We start from the raw sequence: 17,371 nt of genomic DNA, 5'->3' as shown, positions 1-17,371 counted from the left end.
CCTGAACACCTTTCTCATAGTCCTCCATGGCGAGGGGACTGTATTCTTATTTACCAGAAACAGATGGTCAGTTCGATCATCGGGAGCGGCTATGAAATATATGACGATCTTGCTCGCGGAAAACATGACCGGATAAACATGAGGATGTGGATTTAGGAGACTTCTATTGACAGGCATTAACACTTGATTTTAGTGAATGAAGGAAGGATCAATCAATCATTTTTTAGAAAGTCGCGGAACCACTCATTCAATGTTGCAACCGAACTCTTGTGCACGCGTGCTCTTTACTTCGCTTCTTGATTCTTTCAACACCCTCCACAACTACATCGACTCTGCACTTAATATTCAAATCATCATGTCTTCACCCTTCAATCTCATCCTCACCTCCCAAACAACCACAATGGATTTCATTCGCCTACTGAAACAGTGGGCTACCGGTCCTCCTCAGTCGCGCCAAGCCGATCCCGACGTCGTTCACCCTACCAGGACGCGTAAACCAGGAACTCCTGTAAGTCACTCTTCGCCAACAATTCCTCCAATCATGCATCCAGCTGAGATGCATTAGATGAAAGTGTTGGACATTGTCCTTCTTGATGAAATTCTTGAGTTCAATCGCTTCAAGGGAATCATGTACAACCCCTACAACATCAACCACCCGGATCTTCTTTTCGCGGTTTCACTTCCAGATGGCACCGAGGAAGTCATTCGGTGCGGAGAATGGGTCCACGGAAATCCCGTCTGTGTGAACAGTCTCGTCAAGCTGAAGCTGAAAATATGCCATGCTAAGGAGTTGGTTCCTTGGGATTGGATGTGGGATACAAGGCAAATCCAAAGCGATCAGGTGCTACAGCTTCAATGGCCCTCTGCTGCCAACTACCATGAGTGAACCATTTTCGCATTTCTTTTCTGTCTGGAGCTTTATCTTCCTTGACCCTGTTGCCTTCCAGCAATTTAGCCATTGAAAAGTTTTTTTTGATTTATGTTTACCCTGTCCTGTCGAGGACATTCAACTAGGAAAATGAAGAATGCACCCTACGCATAAGCCTCTATGTAGTTTGAATCTCAAATTCGAACAGCTGGAGGTCAAGCTTCATCCTAAAACCAGTTGAATTGAAACACTTCATATCCTTCAGGGCAGTCCTTTCCTTTCCCTAGTCAACAGGAATTGTCACCCCATCATCTCGGTCGAGTTTCGCCAACAAATGTTCTGGACACATGCTTCTGGATAGGCTCTCCTGATAGGTATAACTAAAACCATCTTCCACCAACAACTTCTTCTCGGGACGTAAAACAAATTCTGGTATTGCTGATTTCAGTCCTGTCTTGACCCAGTACCAATCGGCATGGGCATTTTCATCACCATCGTGCTGCTGAAAGGTAAAGCCAGTTAAAGCGGCCGGGTCATATTGAGAGCCAAGATAGGTCCTTCTTATCCGAGCGATGGGATGGAAGTATTCACTGGTGTCGGAGGCATTTCCATTCTTGCCTGACCCTTGGGAATATCCACCAGGCGTGCGGTCCTTGACACCCAGAGTTCTGTAAAATGCTCCTTCAATACCGGCAAAGTTCGAAACGATGGGATCGCAACCCCAGCTGTCATCGCCTTTGCGTCCAGGAGAAATGCGTTCAGCCCGAGCATCTCGGTGCTGCTGGATGATTCCATCCATTACGACTTTCTTGAAAGCCAACATGCCAGATAGGTTGTCCACCTAAGGTTCGAGTCAGAAGATAAAACATAAACTTGTAAGCGTGAAGATTCGATTTGGCGTCGATGCTTACCATCCAGGCCAATGAAATGTCCGCGATTTCGGGATCCTTGGCTCCGCCTCCAATATTGCCGTGGACTCCGGGAAACCAGCATTGTATCAAATCTTTAGCTGGTGCGTCGGTTGTCTTGTGCCACAGGGTAGGTGGAAATGTAAGCCGTCTCTCATCAATTGCAAGAGCTTGAAAGGCGTAATCAACATCTTCACTTATTGATTAGCTCACATTGAATTGAGTTATATGGAATAACAGCGGAAAGCCAGGTTTCATACTTTTGGACACTTCTGTGTTATGGAATTGATACTGCTTGTTCAGCGGAATGCCGACTTTTGATGCCATTTCCACCCACGGCCACTCTGGGATCCCCTAATCAAGAATCTTGTTAGCGTCATCAAATGCGAATTACTCCTTCTCCATTCCAGGGGTAACTCGGAGTGGTATACCAAAGCTCCAACAGTGTCCCAGACGCCCACCACCTTGATTCGGATACTATCATCCCGCAGGCTCAGCATGGTCTGGTTTTTCCGATACCAAGCAGAATCACAGAAAGGTTTCCCGTCCGTATTCTCTCGGTAAGCTTTCCACATATCCGCAAAATGCGACATATTCTCAGACGATAGCACGCCTATGTCAGAAATCAGGCCCGCCACAGAGCGGACGGTGAAGGCTCCGCGAGAAAAACCAAAAAGAAACAACTCATCACCGGGATCGTAATTATCGGACACGAACTCATAAATTCGACATACATCCTGGTCCAAGCCCCAACCGATACCTCCTACATCACAAGAAGTGTTAGCGACCACGTACTAAAGATTCTGAGACAGCAGTACCTGAAATCGCCTTTTGAAACGGTAAATCTCCAGCTCCCAGTCCAGAGTGGTAGAAAACAATCTGAGGAACAATCTTGCCATCGGTATCTAGGCCATTGTTTGCAAGACCGCGAGCTATCTTCGTGACATTGGATGACTCCTCGCTGCCACCCTCATCGGATGCTAGCCAAGTGCCGTCAACACAGAGGATGATTCGCTTATAGCTTGCAGTCTCATGCGACATGACGAAGGATGTCAAGAGCTCTTTTTTAGTCGAGGAGATTTTTCTGTTTGTGGAGAAATAATGTAAAGAGGCAAGAGTTGCGCCTTCCAAAGATGTTGTTTTTTGGCAACGAGACCATCGATGCGACGGAAATAGTCTTCTTCATAAAGAAATTCTCGTTTAGAATCAACCACGAGATGAAATTCAATGTTGGCCATAGTAATCAATACGAGATGATTCTTCAGAGGCGCTTTCCACAGCAGTGGGGTCGGTCGGGGCTGACGGAATAGAGTTTAGATTTGGCAGATGACAATGAACCACGCCTTAGTGGGCGCTCCACAACATGGGCGGATACGAGGACATGCTGAGCATGGGGCCTAGTATTACTCCCGGAATCCAATTTACATAACCTGAATGGTTATAGAATCGTCAACACTGGGCTCATATGATTTTTGGATGTTGTCGATTTGTAGATTGAGAGTCGTTATAGTGCGCACGACGATTTCAGGTATACCTACCGTCTAGCTTCCCCGTACCCCTCAAAATCCCCCAATTTTGATAAGCGCATATGTGTAACACAGTTCTAGGTCCATATAATTATTTTACACTGCTTTATACATGCTAACTCGCCCTAAGCGCTCAGTATTTACTCATAGAGTCTTGCAACCGCCCACGGTCTGACGAGCGAGTTGTATCCACCGGAGTACAGGCCCCTATGGCTCTTGCACTTGCCTTCAAACAACAAAGAGCATAAACACAGCATACAGACTCAAGACCGTTGAGCAATCCGGTGGTTCGGTGGAGTCGGGGAAGTATCCACCGGAAAACTAGCAATCCCGGATGTATGTGTTGTTTGACTCTCCGGCGAGCAAGCAAATTCAGCGTGACCGAGGTCAACGCTTCGGTGCAGCCGCACTCGAGGGCTCCGCCGAGGGAGTGGCCACGGCGTCTTGCGACGGTGGCCGATTTGGCGGCTCCACCTTTGGAATGGCTGGTGTAGATGTCGCTTTTCTCCTCTCCCGGTACTCCAAGATGGCGATAGCGGACACTGCCATTGCCCCTATGTCGGTTCCGATCCCCGTCAAACTTTTGATTTTGTCGAATGAAAAAAACCGCGGCATCTCTATAGATGAAGTTCTTATATCTATGTATAGATATTGATGTGGGAACGATGTTTTTGGATATCCTGGGTGTATGTGCTGTTTGGCTCTCCGGCGAGCAAATTCAGCGGTCAACGCTTCGGTGCAGCCGCACTCGAGGGCTCCTCCGGGGGAGTGGCTACGGCGTCTTGCGACGGTGGCTGGGTTGGCTGCTCCCCCTTCGGAATCGCTGGTGGTGAGGTTGTTTGCCTCTCCTCGGCGTACTTCAGGATGGTGACAACCGACGCCGCCATCAGCGTGATGTTTGTTGCGATCCCCGTCAAACTTTTGATTTCGTCGAATGAAAAAAGTCGAGAGATTATCGATTAAATGCCGGTATCTTGGTAAAGATATATTCAAATGTTGCTAGGAGCGAAATACCAAGCCACTGTTCAGGGGATAGAAAGAACATTTGAACGGAGAGAGAAAAGCAGCTGGATCTGCTATCGACAATCTCTCTCGGCGGAAGATGGAGAGAAGAAGAAGGGAAAAGGGAGAAAGGCCAGCATTAAATATAGGGGGACCCACGACTCACATAACCCCTCTCTCTGACAAATGTGCATATATGAATAAGTATTGATGCTTTTCGTGAAGTTTCTACTAGGCATGAATTACTACCCGGGATTTATATTTCTATTGAGATTCTGCCCCGTTTATGTACACACATGCATGTATATATGTAGTAATCATTAGCAAACATTTGAAAGAAATCGCCTGGGGCATATGTCCTAGTCATATAATCCCTTCTTCAAATGTTGAGTCCGCTCCTAAGTCCCCTCCCAAGTCCCCTCCCAAGTCTCTTCTCAAGTCTCTTCTCAAGTCTATCCTCAAGTCTATTCTAGTTTACTACATATACACTAAAACCTATAATTTAAACATACTTTTTCTTTAAAAATGATATATCCTAGCTATTTATACATGAAAAAATCACATAACTTATTTTTTCGCCAGCCCCTGGGCAGAGAAATACGTCCCGATTAGGCTTGACACATAATACATTCAATGTTATATGACCCGCGTTAGCATGAGAGTAACCCGGGTTTAGATTAAATCCCAAACCAAATGCTGAACTATACAGTAGAATTCTACTATGGGCTGTATCTAGCTTAGTAGCGCTATGTCCGGACCCAATCCAACTTCTTATCCATCTTCTTCGATGTTTTTCTGTCTCGTATAAACTTCGCTTAAATCTCCTCTTCCGCCTATATTACCGAATGAAAGACACATGGTCACCTACTCTTGACTATTGATCTCAATCTCCTAACAGGATGATAACTAGATTGACAATTACGATATTTGGAATTATAGGTTGGACTTGGGATTATCCAAGACAAGACGGCATTGTAGATTGAAAACTTTACATTTTAGGATACAGAGTATATACATGTGTGTGAGCATTATCCAACTCCCTAGCAATGTTCTTTCATCATATATTACTACCATCCCAAGTGTCCCTCCAAGACATCTCTTGAAACTCATTCCAATCCCCAGACGGCGCGTCCCACATACATGTAGCCAACTCATGAAACACCGTATCTAGTGTCGATCACTGTGCATATTTCCCTGGCAAATATTGCCTCCAACAGCAATGTTGAGGACATCTGCAGAGTCCTGAAGTCGCTCATCTTCCTCATACCAGACGGCTTCTCAGCTCTCATGATGGGCCTGCCCTCAATCAACCAGACCAAACGCCCCCTGATATCAGGGATGGGAGTTTCGAGAACACGGTGCTTGTTCCAGTCCTGGCCGTTCAAGTGGCCCCAATACAGACAGGTATGGTTAACAGCATCGCTGTTTCATGCTTCCATGATATCGATTTCGCTATCATTAGGTCACTTAAACAAATCTTTAGGCATCAGCCAAAAGGCAGGCCACATGTGCAAATACCCTAAGCCATCGGCGCCGTGATTCGGGGCCGACAACCTTGTGGTCGGCTGAGGGTCTGGTGGCTTGACAGTCTGGCGCTGGTGAACTTTTAGGCGAGGTCGGGGTGCCCGTGGTTGATCAGGGCGCGCACGATCACCGCATCGCCCTGGTTTGAGTGAAGTGAGTCTTGCGGGCTGTCGACATAATTCTGTGACTCATTGTTGCCCCGTCCATTTTGGCCCTGTTCATGGTGGAAGTCGGCGGATACTGGTGCTTGAGGGTGTAGATTGGGCTGCCAGCACTTGAGTTGATCTGGGGTTCACAGCGTGAGCTGCCCTTAATACATGTAAGCTGGTTTGCTGGAGGTTGGGATAGGCGGCGGGGGAGGTCTGTTGTATAAGGATGCAATGTTGCTGAGGAGTGGGATGGCTAAGTTCGTCCTAGGCCTTGTCCACCTTGTTGATAATGCCTGGAGTGCATGTCTGAATGGGAGTACGTAGGAGAAAATACATCTATGTAAAGTGCTTTGAATTATTGTCAGTCTTTCAAAAAGACAGGTTTTTAAGTAAATTATTGAAAGATCAATTCAATTTAATGTTGATACAAATATGGATGCACACAGCTCTCACCTGATGTATATCCATGGATGATACCCCAACCTTTCAAGGTTGCATGTATGATGTGAATGTCTGTACCCATGGATATTTGTTCATCATGAATAATGACTAAAGGATACATAGTCCATAGCTCACAGTCTGTCGAGTTGAACAGTAGGGCCGATCCAAAGGAAATCACTCCGAATGAGCTCTTTCCTCCAAAAGCTCAACAGCATTCCTCAACTCTCTGACCCGCTGCCCAATCCGTCTTCTAACCTCATCCCTGACACTCACTTCCACGCTTGCAGGGTCAAACTTAGTATCAACAACAGGGCCCTCGCCTTCCTCCTCGCCAAGCGTCACTACCTCTGCCTCCAGCAACCGACTGCCACTCACAGCCTCCCCAGATCGTAAAACCACACCTGTATCTTCCTCTCCCGGACGGCAGGTATACAGGAAGTAGGTCGCGCAGAATTCGTTTAAAGCGTCACGGGCGGAGTCGCGGTCTGAGGCCGCGTAAATTGTGCCGCCGTCGGTGCTTTCGGTTGCGATTTCGAACTCGTCTTTGGCTATTTCGTAGAGATCTTGGAGCTCCTCGATTAAGGTGTCTGCGGTTGGCTTTGTTGTCTCGGTGCTGTACTGACGCGAGAGGGGCGTGCTGAGGCAGTTTACACGCAGCGATGGTGTTGATGGCAGTTTGCAGATTGATTGAGGGAGTACAGCTGTGACTCGGGGGTTTTTTTGTTGAATGGTCCCTGTTGTTCGGGTAGATAAGCTCCGGAGAAGTGTGGAGGAGCTTAGGCGTGGGGATCGGAGGCTGCTGAGACGCAGCGGCGCTCTCGCACGGAGTTTAATGAAGGTCATTTTGACAACTCTCAACAATTGAGTTTGGATTGGGGAGATAAAAAGATTGAGGTTGATTCTCTTGTGGTATCAGGATTTGGAAGAATGTCAAGACCCAAGAGTCAATCAGCTTAACGGGACCTGGGAGCGATGACGTAGGGTATCACGTGGCGATAAGGAAGCTATCTGCTCGTCGATAAGATTGTGTTGTCATTGAGCAAATAAATCAACCACTACTACTAGTATATTACTACCCGTTGTGAAAGGAAACGAGAATCTGTTTCATGGTTTCATGGTTTCATGGTTTCAAGATATTCATTGAATTCTGCACTATCGCCGGGATTTCAGAAAGCAAAGACAAAAAAGGAAAGATGAAGTGAGTGGAGTGGTATCAGCGCTGTCATCATGGATCTGGCATCTACCAGGATAGCCAAAAGAAAGGTCCATCAATCAAAGGAAAACAAAAACAAAAGATGAAAGATGAAAAACTATACATATTAAATCAAGAGCTCCAAGCCCTATCGGCGCCGTGCTAAGTCACAATCGGCAAGAAATCTGTGGATTCCCTCTGCGTCACCACACACAGATTCACTGTCGGAGAGACTAGCACAGGAACTAGATATCTCTGGGAAAAAGGCACGGTCTCCGAGCTCACTGATATTGACACTGGAGTATGCTGATCTAGAGGTCCACGGGTTCTCACCAAACAACTCGCTGTCGTCGAAACTGACGGCATTGCCAGAGTCTCGCGAGTTGTAAGTGAATGGGCTGCCCTCAGGTGTGAGCATGGCGTGCCAGTCGAGATTGTCAGTAGAAGGCTGGATTGATTGAGAGGGCCTTTCAAAGAAGTCTTCAGTATCGGATGATGGGGCCATGCTGGGTGCGAATGGGAACAATAGTGCCAGATCGGCACCGGTGCGAAGATCAAAGTCGTCGTCCTGGACGATGCGGCCGCGTTGCACGCCGATCTCGTCACAAAGGCTCTCGACCGTCTCGGCGTCGCAGCCAGGGAACCGAACACGAATAGTAGATTGATCATGGAGAGTGATCGGCATATCGCCCAAAGTTGACAGACGTTTAAGATCATTCAAGACAATGGCGAATTCCTTCAAGGCACGTGCAAAGTCGCCAGAGAGGACATCCATCAGACCCTCTGACTGCAGGGTCTCAGTGGCGAAACCGGCTTTCTTGTTGAGAGCGGCCATAACGCCAAACGCAGTGATGGTCGGGGAAAGCTGGAAGTCGATGTATGAGCCGGGAGCAGCGCGGGGAATGGCACTCATGTTTCGACCAGCTTGGTCCTGGATAGCGCTGACAGCCTTGTAGCGTTTCTCGCCGGTGCGGGGATCAATTCCATCGAATCGAATCTTCTGGCCGGATAAGAAGAACGCACGGACACCCTGGGACACATTCTGGATGACCTGGGCGGGGGCTGCGGCTCCATGGGAGAAGTATCGAGCCCCGCCAAAACGACCGGCGCCAATAGCATATCCTCCCGCTGTGCGGCCCAATGTACCACCAGTAAGGTTGGGGCGGAGTGTCGATGCGAACGGAGCGCGCACAGTGAGTCGGCCAATGTTGGAAGCGACGCGGGTAGCCTTGTAGGTGCCGACATCAGCTTGGATACCCCGAACAGCCGAGGCAAAAGCACCGGCTGCGCGAGTCGAGAAGTGACGACTGCGTGCCTGGCGGATAGCAGCGGCACGATTAATGGGCTGTCTGTTGATTCGTGCATAGACTGGCTGATACTGTAGAGAGGAGTTGGGAGCGGGTTCTGGCAACTTGGCTCGGATGGCCCTAGAGGCCTTCTCATAGGCAAACCTGGGGAATTGCGATTAGTCGATGAGTCAGATGCTCGATGAGAGTAGTTGACATACCTTGCTGCTCTCCATATCTTGGGGAGCAGCAGGTGCCCATTTGCAGGCGCCATGCTGATGATTTGAGTGATAACAAGAGTACGCTTGTACTTGGTGATGGAAGCGTGGGGAGAAGAAGACGTTACGTCCTAAGGCAGCCTACCCCGGTGGCGATGATGCACCGCCACAAAGGCTTAGTAACCCAAAGTGGCTTAGTCACCGGGTGATCGGCGATCTAGTTATTACAGATTGACATTGACTGGAACTTCGAATTAAGAGCAGCCGTATCCAGCCGTATCGAGCGAAAATTAAATGCGTCGAGATTATTTGCGGCGGCAAGCTCTATGAGTACTACCTCACAGCAGGGATAGGGTAACGAGCGTAGATCATGGCAATGATATTTGGCGCTGCCAGAAAGCACTATTGCTATCATGAGCCTTGTAAGAGTCGCAACATTAGTGAATAATCGGCCCCCTTCGCCCCCAAAGTTTCCCCGCCCACGAGTCACTTTGAACTCACAAGTCTCTCAACCCCTTATCACTTAAATTTCTGCACAGGTACTACTTTACTTAGTACTCACCACAATAGTACTGCAAACACCATCAGTCGGCCTGCGTTAAATCTTGATTTTCCGTCTATCATGCCTTTCCCCTTTCACATAATTGAACATACAATCCCCGGTCAACACATCCGAGAATACCCCCACAGTACCAGGAAGAGCGTGAAACAAGAAACATCTCTTCACCTCGTTATCAAACAATACGTCCCCTTGGATCTTCCCACGCCGATCCCCGAAAATGCAATCACCATCATAGGAGCTCCTGGTAATGGCACGCAAAAAGAATTGTATGAGCCTGTCTGGGAAGATCTTTATGCCGAACTGAAGCAAAAAGAAATACCAATACGCGGGATCTGGGTAGCGGACATGTCAAATCAAGGAGCAAGTGGAGTTCTAAATGAACATATCCAGGGTGATCAAAGTACCGTCCCTCCCTTCCCTCCTCCCAACGATACCTAAACTCGAACACATCAAGCTAATATGCACAATAATATAAAGCGGGCTGGAACGACCATTCGCGTGACCTGCTCCATATGATAAACCATTTTCGCGACCAGATTCCTCGCCCGATCATTGGTGTCGCACATAGTATGGGCTGTGCCATCCTGTATGGCTCTTTTTTTCTTATCAACCTTGAAACAATCGGAAGATATCTAATCGAAAACACAGGGTAAACCTTTCGATTATGCATCCGCGTCTTCTTTCCACACTTATTCTCATCGAGCCCGTCATCGTGGAGGCTGCTTTGGGGGTCCCAAACCCAGCCATTATCTCCAGTCGCCGCAGGGATCTTTGGCCCACCCCCGAAAAGGCCAAAGAGTCTCTCACAAAATCTCTTCGGAGATGGGATCCTCGTGCGCGAGAAAAATACATCACGTACGGCCTCCGTAGCGTCCCGACTGCTATTTATGATCCCGCAGATCCAGAAGTGGGCCCGCAAGCGGTAACATTGACCACAACCAAACATCAAGAATCATGGAGCTTCACCACGCCAAACTTGGAGCCGGAATCTTTGGATCGGCTTCTTTTACCTGATTGGCACAGTGAACAGGAAAGACAGTACTTGTTTTCCCGGCCAGAGTGCTGGGCGGCCATGAGGAATTTACCATACCTCAGACCAAGTGTGAAGTGGATCTTTGGTGGTAAGAGCTATCTTTCGTCGCCGAGTTCGCAGGACTCGAAAATGCGAGATACCGGCACTGGGGTGGGCGGAAGTGGCGGAGCTCGTGTTGGGGCAGTAGAAAAGTCACTCCTACCAGAGGGTGAGCATTTCCTCTGCTTTGAGCAGATCGGATGGTGCGCGAGTGTTGCGGGTGAGTGGGTTGAGAGATGGTACAAGGGTTGGCTGGCGGATGAGAAATTCTGGGCAGGATATCGCAGCCGGAACTCGGATGATGATATGCTGAGAATCTCAGAAGAAGGCAAGATGGTCATGAAGATGCAAAGTGGGACGAACAGACGTGACTTTCCTCCCAAGGGCAAGTTGTAAATTGTGAAATCCTCAGCCCCAGGACTGTTTCAGGGTTGAAAGCTTCTGTTTTGCGACGTTAAGCATACCCTGGTAAATAAGATAAGAATAGATATGATCTCCAGATTTGGATCTCACGTTCTTGACGACTTACAGAAGGTTATATAACTTTACCATAAAGGCCTGAAAACCTTGGAACGCAACTGAAAAAAATTCTAATGGGCTCATTATGCAGAGCCCTTAGATTTACTAGTAAGCGTCAAAGGATGCACACAATTTGCTTTATCAGTCCTTCTAAGCGAACAGTGCAGCAACCAATTGATCTCAAGTTCAAACTCTGCATGTGCAATCTCGCCACACTGCCCTTGATGGTTGTTATAAATGACTTCTCCTTTGAAGAAATGATCACCTTTTTTCGCGTGATCTGAATGGAGGCATGACCACGGGCGTTAGGTTTGTCAATTTAGGGTCGTAGGCTCTCCAGCAACCGCTGGCCATGGCCGCCATCTTCTGCGCCCTCAACGAAATCTACTAGCAGCACAGGTGACTGTCTTGCCCATCTTGGGTAAATATTATAAATCGCAGGTTATAGCCCTTCCGATCATTCAGATAGAGACAATCATTTCAAACCATATCCTAAAATTTGAAAATGCCACATGTGCAAACATGAAGGAATCGAATGTCAAGTTCTACACCAGCTCCACTCCCAGCGGTGTGAAGGTGTCCATTGCTCTGGAAGAGCTCGGAATACCTCACAAACTTGAGCATCTGGACATCTCAACCAGCCGACAAGAGGAACCTTGGTTCCTTGAGATCAATCTAGATGGCCGAATTCCCGCAATCACCGATACCCTCGCAGATGGCATCTTCGAGTCTGGTAGCATCCTCATCTATCTCGCCGAACAATACGAAAAAATACCACAAGATCAGCTTCCCAGTCGGTTCTGCTGAACACTACGAGATGATTAGTTGGTTGTTCTTCCAGAATGCTGGTTTTGGACCCATGCAAGGCCAAGTCAACCACTTTGTCCGCCTTCCGCCTTGCGCCTCAGAAGATTCAATATGCGATTGACCGCTACGTGACTGAGGTGAGACGGCTATACTCTGTGATCGAAAAGCGCCTTCAACAGTCCAAGTCTGGCTTCCTTGTCGGTGATCATATCTCACTTGCTGATATCACCACGGTCGGCTGGGTCATCTGGTCTGGGTTTGCTGGTGTTGACATGACTGAGTTCCCAGCTATTGTAAGATGGGAGCGGATGCTCAACGCCAGGCATGCCGTGGCAAAGGGCTTGGACGTTCCCAAGCCTCTCAAAATTAGAGCTGCTACTGCTGGTAACAGTGGTAAGAAATGGCTGAACTAATAACTAACGTGACCGGTAGTTAAGCGGGTCGGCAACGTAGGAAGCAAGATGGCAACCCAAACAAAAACGCGTAGTTCCCTTTCCCGTTTCCTCTTCAACCACCCACCATGCCACCAAAACGCGCCAAATCCTCTCAACATTTAGTGGAACAAGAGGGTAGGATCCTACTAGCTATACAAGCTATAAAAGGCCAAGACAAGCTCTCTATACACAAAGCAGCACTCACATATGGAGTACCCCGAACCACACTTCGAAGCCGGCTATCCGGACGAGAAACGCGCGTTGGTTTACGCGCGAATTCCCATAAATTAACCCAAATTGAAGAAGAGTCCCTTCAAAAATGGGCTATTTCTTTCTTTTCACGTGAAGCTACTCTTCGGCCTTCTACTATACGAGATATGGCGAATACTTTACCCGCTGCCCGTGGATCAACTCCCCCTCCAACAGTTGGCGAAAATTGGGCCTATAATTTCGTGAAACGATCGCCTGAGATCTCTGCTCTATTGTCAAGAGGCAATGTTGATGAGCGTGTGAATAATGAAGATCCAAACCCCTCTTCAAACAATATTCAACTACAAAAACAAGTTTCCTTGATTGATGCCTTGTTAAAACAACGCTCAAAGAGCTCACAAGATGCACTCGACTCTGCAATTGATCAGCTTTCAAAATTTTGTCAAATGACTATGCAATCAGTCGCTATTCTTGAAAAAGAAATTAGTGATTTAAAAGCTGAAAATGAGAAGGAGAAACAAAAAGAAGCGCGGTCTACAAGGCAACTAGAATGTGATAAAGACCTAACGGTTTTGGAAGCCCAGAGCCTAATTGAAAGCTCAACTTCAGCTCCAGTAGCCGCAAATTCATGTCCAGTGAGACGGCCCTCACCACGTTCACAACCACGAACGAGAGCGTCACCAAGGTGCTCAGAATGCAATATCCAGGGGCATAGAAGAACGCATTGTCCTGATTTGATTGAATAGTCCGGGTATTCACTTATATGGCACTTTGATTGGTTTATATTGATTTGGATTATAATAAATGCATCAACATTTCGGAATTTTTTGAATGATTGGGTCGCCACGCGAAAATTGGACAGGGACTAAAATTCACAATTCAATATGCACACACTCAATATAGTAAGAATCAAGACTTCAACTGTTCATCAAAGGACTCATCGGTCAAATCGAACAAGAATTCCAGCTCTTGTTTCTGAGGAAGCCGAGAAAGAAGGTCCACTGGGAGATCCTTGCCCTAACAAAAATCAAATGTTTTCTCATTCAGAAAGTTCCATGCATCCGGCATTTCCGTAGTTGCTGGCTCTGTGAAGCCTTCCACTGGAAGTTGGAAACCAGTTCTTGGCATGATGCTAGTTAGTTAACTATATCCGATCTTACTTAGTGGGTCAGGCCTATCTCCGACGTAACTTTGGGTAGATAATTCTCCATCGGTCGAATTAACTAGTAGTATTCCAAGTTACAGCCTTGCTCTTGATTGGAAATCAACTCAGGGGTTCACTTTTTTTGACACCGAATGCTTGATAATCTCATCTACCCTGTGTTCTTAGCATTGATTGTGTCCTTCTACAACACGGGTATAAAGCACGCCTAGTCTTTCGATGTCTAATTCTCCAAAGACCCTAACTGTTGGCACACTCCACTGCTGATATCTTCTACTTTATATCATGGTGAACCTGGGTTGTTACAATACACCTCTTTTTCGCTAGCTTCTCTATCGCAATCATAGAAGCTTCGGCATTCAATAATATTACGTGTATCCTTGCTAAATACTTTATTTATTGAAAGGTTTGTCTTTACATAGGATACACATTCTAAATACATGATATCGCGCATATCCTCAGTAAATTCTATATAGACCCCAAGGGTTATATGTATATGAATATATATTAATACTGCGCGTATCCTTAGTAAATTCTTTATATTTGAAAACATTGATTGGTTTATCAGTACATAAGATATACATTAAGTGACTTATAAAATCGCGCATATCCTTAATAAATCCTTTATAAATACTAAGGGTTATATGTATCTGGATGTATATCAATGCTGCGCGTATCCTTAGTAAATCCTTTATAGTTGACAATATTGATTGTTTTATCGGTACACAGGATATACATTCTGAATACATGATATCGCGCATATCCTTAGTAAAATCTATATAGAAACCAAGGGTTATATGTATCTAGATGTATATTAATGTTGCGTGTATCCTTGGTAAATTCTTTATATTTAGAAGCATTGATTGGTTTATCAGTATATAAGATATACACTAAGTGACTTAGAAAATCGCGCATGTCCTTAATAAACCCTTTATTAATACTAAGGGGTATATGCAGTAGAATGTATATTAATGCTGCGCGTATCCTTAGTGAATTCTTTTTGAAACATTAGGTTATCAGTACATCAGATATACACCAGAGACTCATAAAATCGCGCATATCCTTAATAATCCTTTACATGTATTGAAACTGTGTTACCCGGTCACCCCCTATTGTTGCCGGGCGTCACCGCCCCATATCACATGATAGCATGTAGTTTAGCGGGCGATCGCCCGATGATAATGCATCCATGTACCGACTTACGCTTACAACGTAATAGTTGGTAGCATGTCCTGGTTTCGATCCAGGGTCCTCCGGGTTATGAGCCCGGTTACTCCAAGTGCTCGGTCGGATTCGACCCAGCGGTACCAGGAACCGGTGAACCGGATACTTCCTCATGGCCTGTATTCGATGGTGTTACCCGCGGAAGTCCCTGCTCATGGCCCCCACCGCCGGCTGTGGTCTTGGGGAGTTCATTAGCCTATGAGGCGATCAAGCGTCTCCCGGCCAAGGTACGCGGCCATCTGTACGCCGCCAATTTCGCAGCAAACGGAACCATACGCCCCTCTTACCCTCCTTTCGGACCGATCCCAGTAATCACCGCGCACTGCCTCACATTTGTGATCATCTACAAGCAGTACTATTGTTTCGTTCCGGAGGGAACCTCGACCTCAATCGGATACCTGATCAACAAGAAAGTCAACGCTCAAGTAACCGCAACCAGTGAGTTTGGCTTCGGAGCGATCACCTTGGGAGGATCATACCTGAGTGACCTCCACCCGATCGTGCGCCAAGCGATCAATTGGGCGGGGGCTTTCGATGATAAACTGAGGGCTGTATCTATACGAATGTATATTAATGCTGGCAGCTGCACGTATCCAATGTTAGTATCCTTTATAGTTGAAAATATTGATTGGTTTATCCATAAGATACATATCAGAGACTTATAAAATCGCGCATGTCCTTAATAAATCCTTTATCAAAACCAAGGGCTATATGTATCTGAATTTATATTAATGCTGCGCATATCCTTAGTAAATCCTTAAGTGCTTTATAGCCGAAAAAATTGATTGGTTTATCGGTAGTGGTACATAAGATACAAATCAGAGACTTATAAAATCGCGCATGTCCTTAATAAATCCTCTATTAAAACTAAGGGATAGATGTATATTAATGTATATTAATGCTGCGCATATCCTTAGTAAATCTTATATGAAAACCAAGGGCTGTTACAGCTGTATGTATATGAATGTATAACATTTGAATAAGGACTATGATGTAAACACGGGTTACTCTCATGCTAACACGGGTCAGCCCCTCTAGCAGCACTAAAAAGAGGTGATGTGATTTTTGAATGTATATATATACTAGTTAGTAGTAACTACATAAGTTACACATGTGCATAGTATCCTTTAATATTTGAAGAAAAAAGTCTATATAAATCATAGGTTTTAGTATATAAACCACTAGAATAGACTTGATAATAGACTTGAGAATAGACTTGAGAATAGACTTGAGAAGGCATTTGAGGCAGATCAAGACATCAATGCATCCCGATTATGCTTAGCGCGTCATATGACCCGTGTTAGCATGATAGTAACCCGTGTTTACATTAAAGCCCTTGAATAATGCTGCGCGTATCCTTACATAGTAAAACTAAATCCTTTATAGTTAAAAACATTGGGTTATTAGCACATCAGATATACATCAGAGACTTATAGAACTACGCATGTGCATGTCCATAGTACATTCTTTATCAAAACCATGGGCTGTATGTATCTGAATGTATATTACTACTGTGTGTATCCTTAGGAAACCTAAATCCTTTATAGTTGAAAACATTGGGTTATTAGTACATCAGATATACATGAAAGATTTATAAAATCGCCCATATCCTTAGTAAATCCTATATAGTTATAAAGGTCTATATCAGGTGACAAATTGTCGAGTTCAATTGAATTAAGAAGCCTGAGCCCGATGTCAGGTTTCCCGAGTCCAGTTCAAGTACTTGTAATGTTTGTGACACAATCAACCTATTTCTGGCTCTTTGCTCTGCTTGTACACCTTCCGATTCTGGGGGTGTTTGGAGCAGCCTTTGAATTACACTAGATGACAGTATTTCGTAGTCACTCTTACTAGCTTCTATTAAGACACCCGGGACAGAAAGTCGATGTTGTTCTTCAAGGCTTAGACTACGCCAATTTCATCGGTTGTTCTTGATTATTAGATAACATCAACCCAGCTAGAACAGTTTCTGAAACAATTATTTTCACTACTATCTATATCCACAATCTGGTGCTGGGAGCTACATATGCTGAGCAAACCCTTAACCCTGTTGTTCGAGCCATACTAAAATGTCTACCCTGGTGTTACGCAACGCTCTGTGGTCACAGTGAGTATCGTTCGTTAGGGCTTCTACCTACCAAGTAGACACTCAATCCTTGAGTCGTCGATTCGCAACCGTACCGTTGCCAGTTGACGTTAGGCCTTATACGGGCTCGGGTCTATAGAATAGACTCAACGGGGGGTTCTGCGTCCAAGAGGGTATCGCC

General features: G+C 46.0%; 7 protein-coding genes across 7 annotated transcripts; 3 read left to right on the top strand and 4 right to left on the bottom strand.

Moving 5' to 3' along the window:
- Positions 1-355: 355 nt before the first annotated feature.
- N7466_002679 (uncharacterized protein) lies at positions 356-886 on the top strand (the record flags this gene model as incomplete). Its single annotated transcript, XM_057162077.1, has 2 exons — positions 356-508; positions 566-886. 2 exons carry the CDS (start codon positions 356-358, stop codon positions 884-886), a joined length of 474 nt encoding a protein of 157 aa, XP_057025362.1.
- A 265-nt stretch (positions 887-1,151) lies between these two features.
- N7466_002678 (T6SS phospholipase effector Tle1-like catalytic domain-containing protein) lies at positions 1,152-2,817 on the bottom strand (the record flags this gene model as incomplete). The annotated part of the gene is made up of 5 exons (XM_057162076.1): positions 1,152-1,709; positions 1,780-1,967; positions 2,037-2,130; positions 2,208-2,539; positions 2,595-2,817. 5 exons carry the CDS (start codon positions 2,815-2,817, stop codon positions 1,152-1,154), a joined length of 1,395 nt encoding a protein of 464 aa, XP_057025361.1.
- An 872-nt stretch (positions 2,818-3,689) lies between these two features.
- Positions 3,690-4,189, bottom strand: N7466_002677 (uncharacterized protein; the record flags this gene model as incomplete). Its single annotated transcript, XM_057162075.1, has 2 exons — positions 3,690-3,919; positions 4,051-4,189. The coding sequence occupies 2 exons, from the start codon at positions 4,187-4,189 to the stop codon at positions 3,690-3,692; spliced, it is 369 nt and encodes a 122-aa protein (XP_057025360.1).
- A 2,403-nt stretch (positions 4,190-6,592) lies between these two features.
- On the bottom strand, positions 6,593-7,261 carry N7466_002676 (uncharacterized protein; the record flags this gene model as incomplete). The annotated part of the gene is made up of 1 exon (XM_057162074.1): positions 6,593-7,261. The coding sequence occupies one exon, from the start codon at positions 7,259-7,261 to the stop codon at positions 6,593-6,595; it is 669 nt and encodes a 222-aa protein (XP_057025359.1).
- A 497-nt stretch (positions 7,262-7,758) lies between these two features.
- On the bottom strand, positions 7,759-9,170 carry N7466_002675 (uncharacterized protein; the record flags this gene model as incomplete). Its single annotated transcript, XM_057162073.1, has 2 exons — positions 7,759-9,061; positions 9,118-9,170. 2 exons carry the CDS (start codon positions 9,168-9,170, stop codon positions 7,759-7,761), a joined length of 1,356 nt encoding a protein of 451 aa, XP_057025358.1.
- Positions 9,171-9,736: 566 nt separating this feature from the next.
- Positions 9,737-11,144, top strand: N7466_002674 (putative toxin biosynthesis protein; the record flags this gene model as incomplete). Its single annotated transcript, XM_057162072.1, has 3 exons — positions 9,737-10,076; positions 10,154-10,262; positions 10,325-11,144. The coding sequence occupies 3 exons, from the start codon at positions 9,737-9,739 to the stop codon at positions 11,142-11,144; spliced, it is 1,269 nt and encodes a 422-aa protein (XP_057025357.1).
- A 645-nt stretch (positions 11,145-11,789) lies between these two features.
- N7466_002673 (glutathione S-transferase family protein) lies at positions 11,790-12,631 on the top strand (the record flags this gene model as incomplete). The annotated part of the gene is made up of 3 exons (XM_057162071.1): positions 11,790-12,064; positions 12,109-12,467; positions 12,507-12,631. The coding sequence occupies 3 exons, from the start codon at positions 11,790-11,792 to the stop codon at positions 12,629-12,631; spliced, it is 759 nt and encodes a 252-aa protein (XP_057025356.1).
- Positions 12,632-17,371: the final 4,740 nt, after the last annotated feature.

Source organism: Penicillium verhagenii (genome assembly GCF_028828195.1).
Source record: "Penicillium verhagenii strain IBT 33310 chromosome Unknown utg000003l_segment0_segment0, whole genome shotgun sequence".
Classification (NCBI taxonomy): domain Eukaryota; kingdom Fungi; phylum Ascomycota; class Eurotiomycetes; order Eurotiales; family Aspergillaceae; genus Penicillium; species Penicillium verhagenii.
This window is presented reverse-complemented; position numbering and strand designations above follow the sequence as displayed.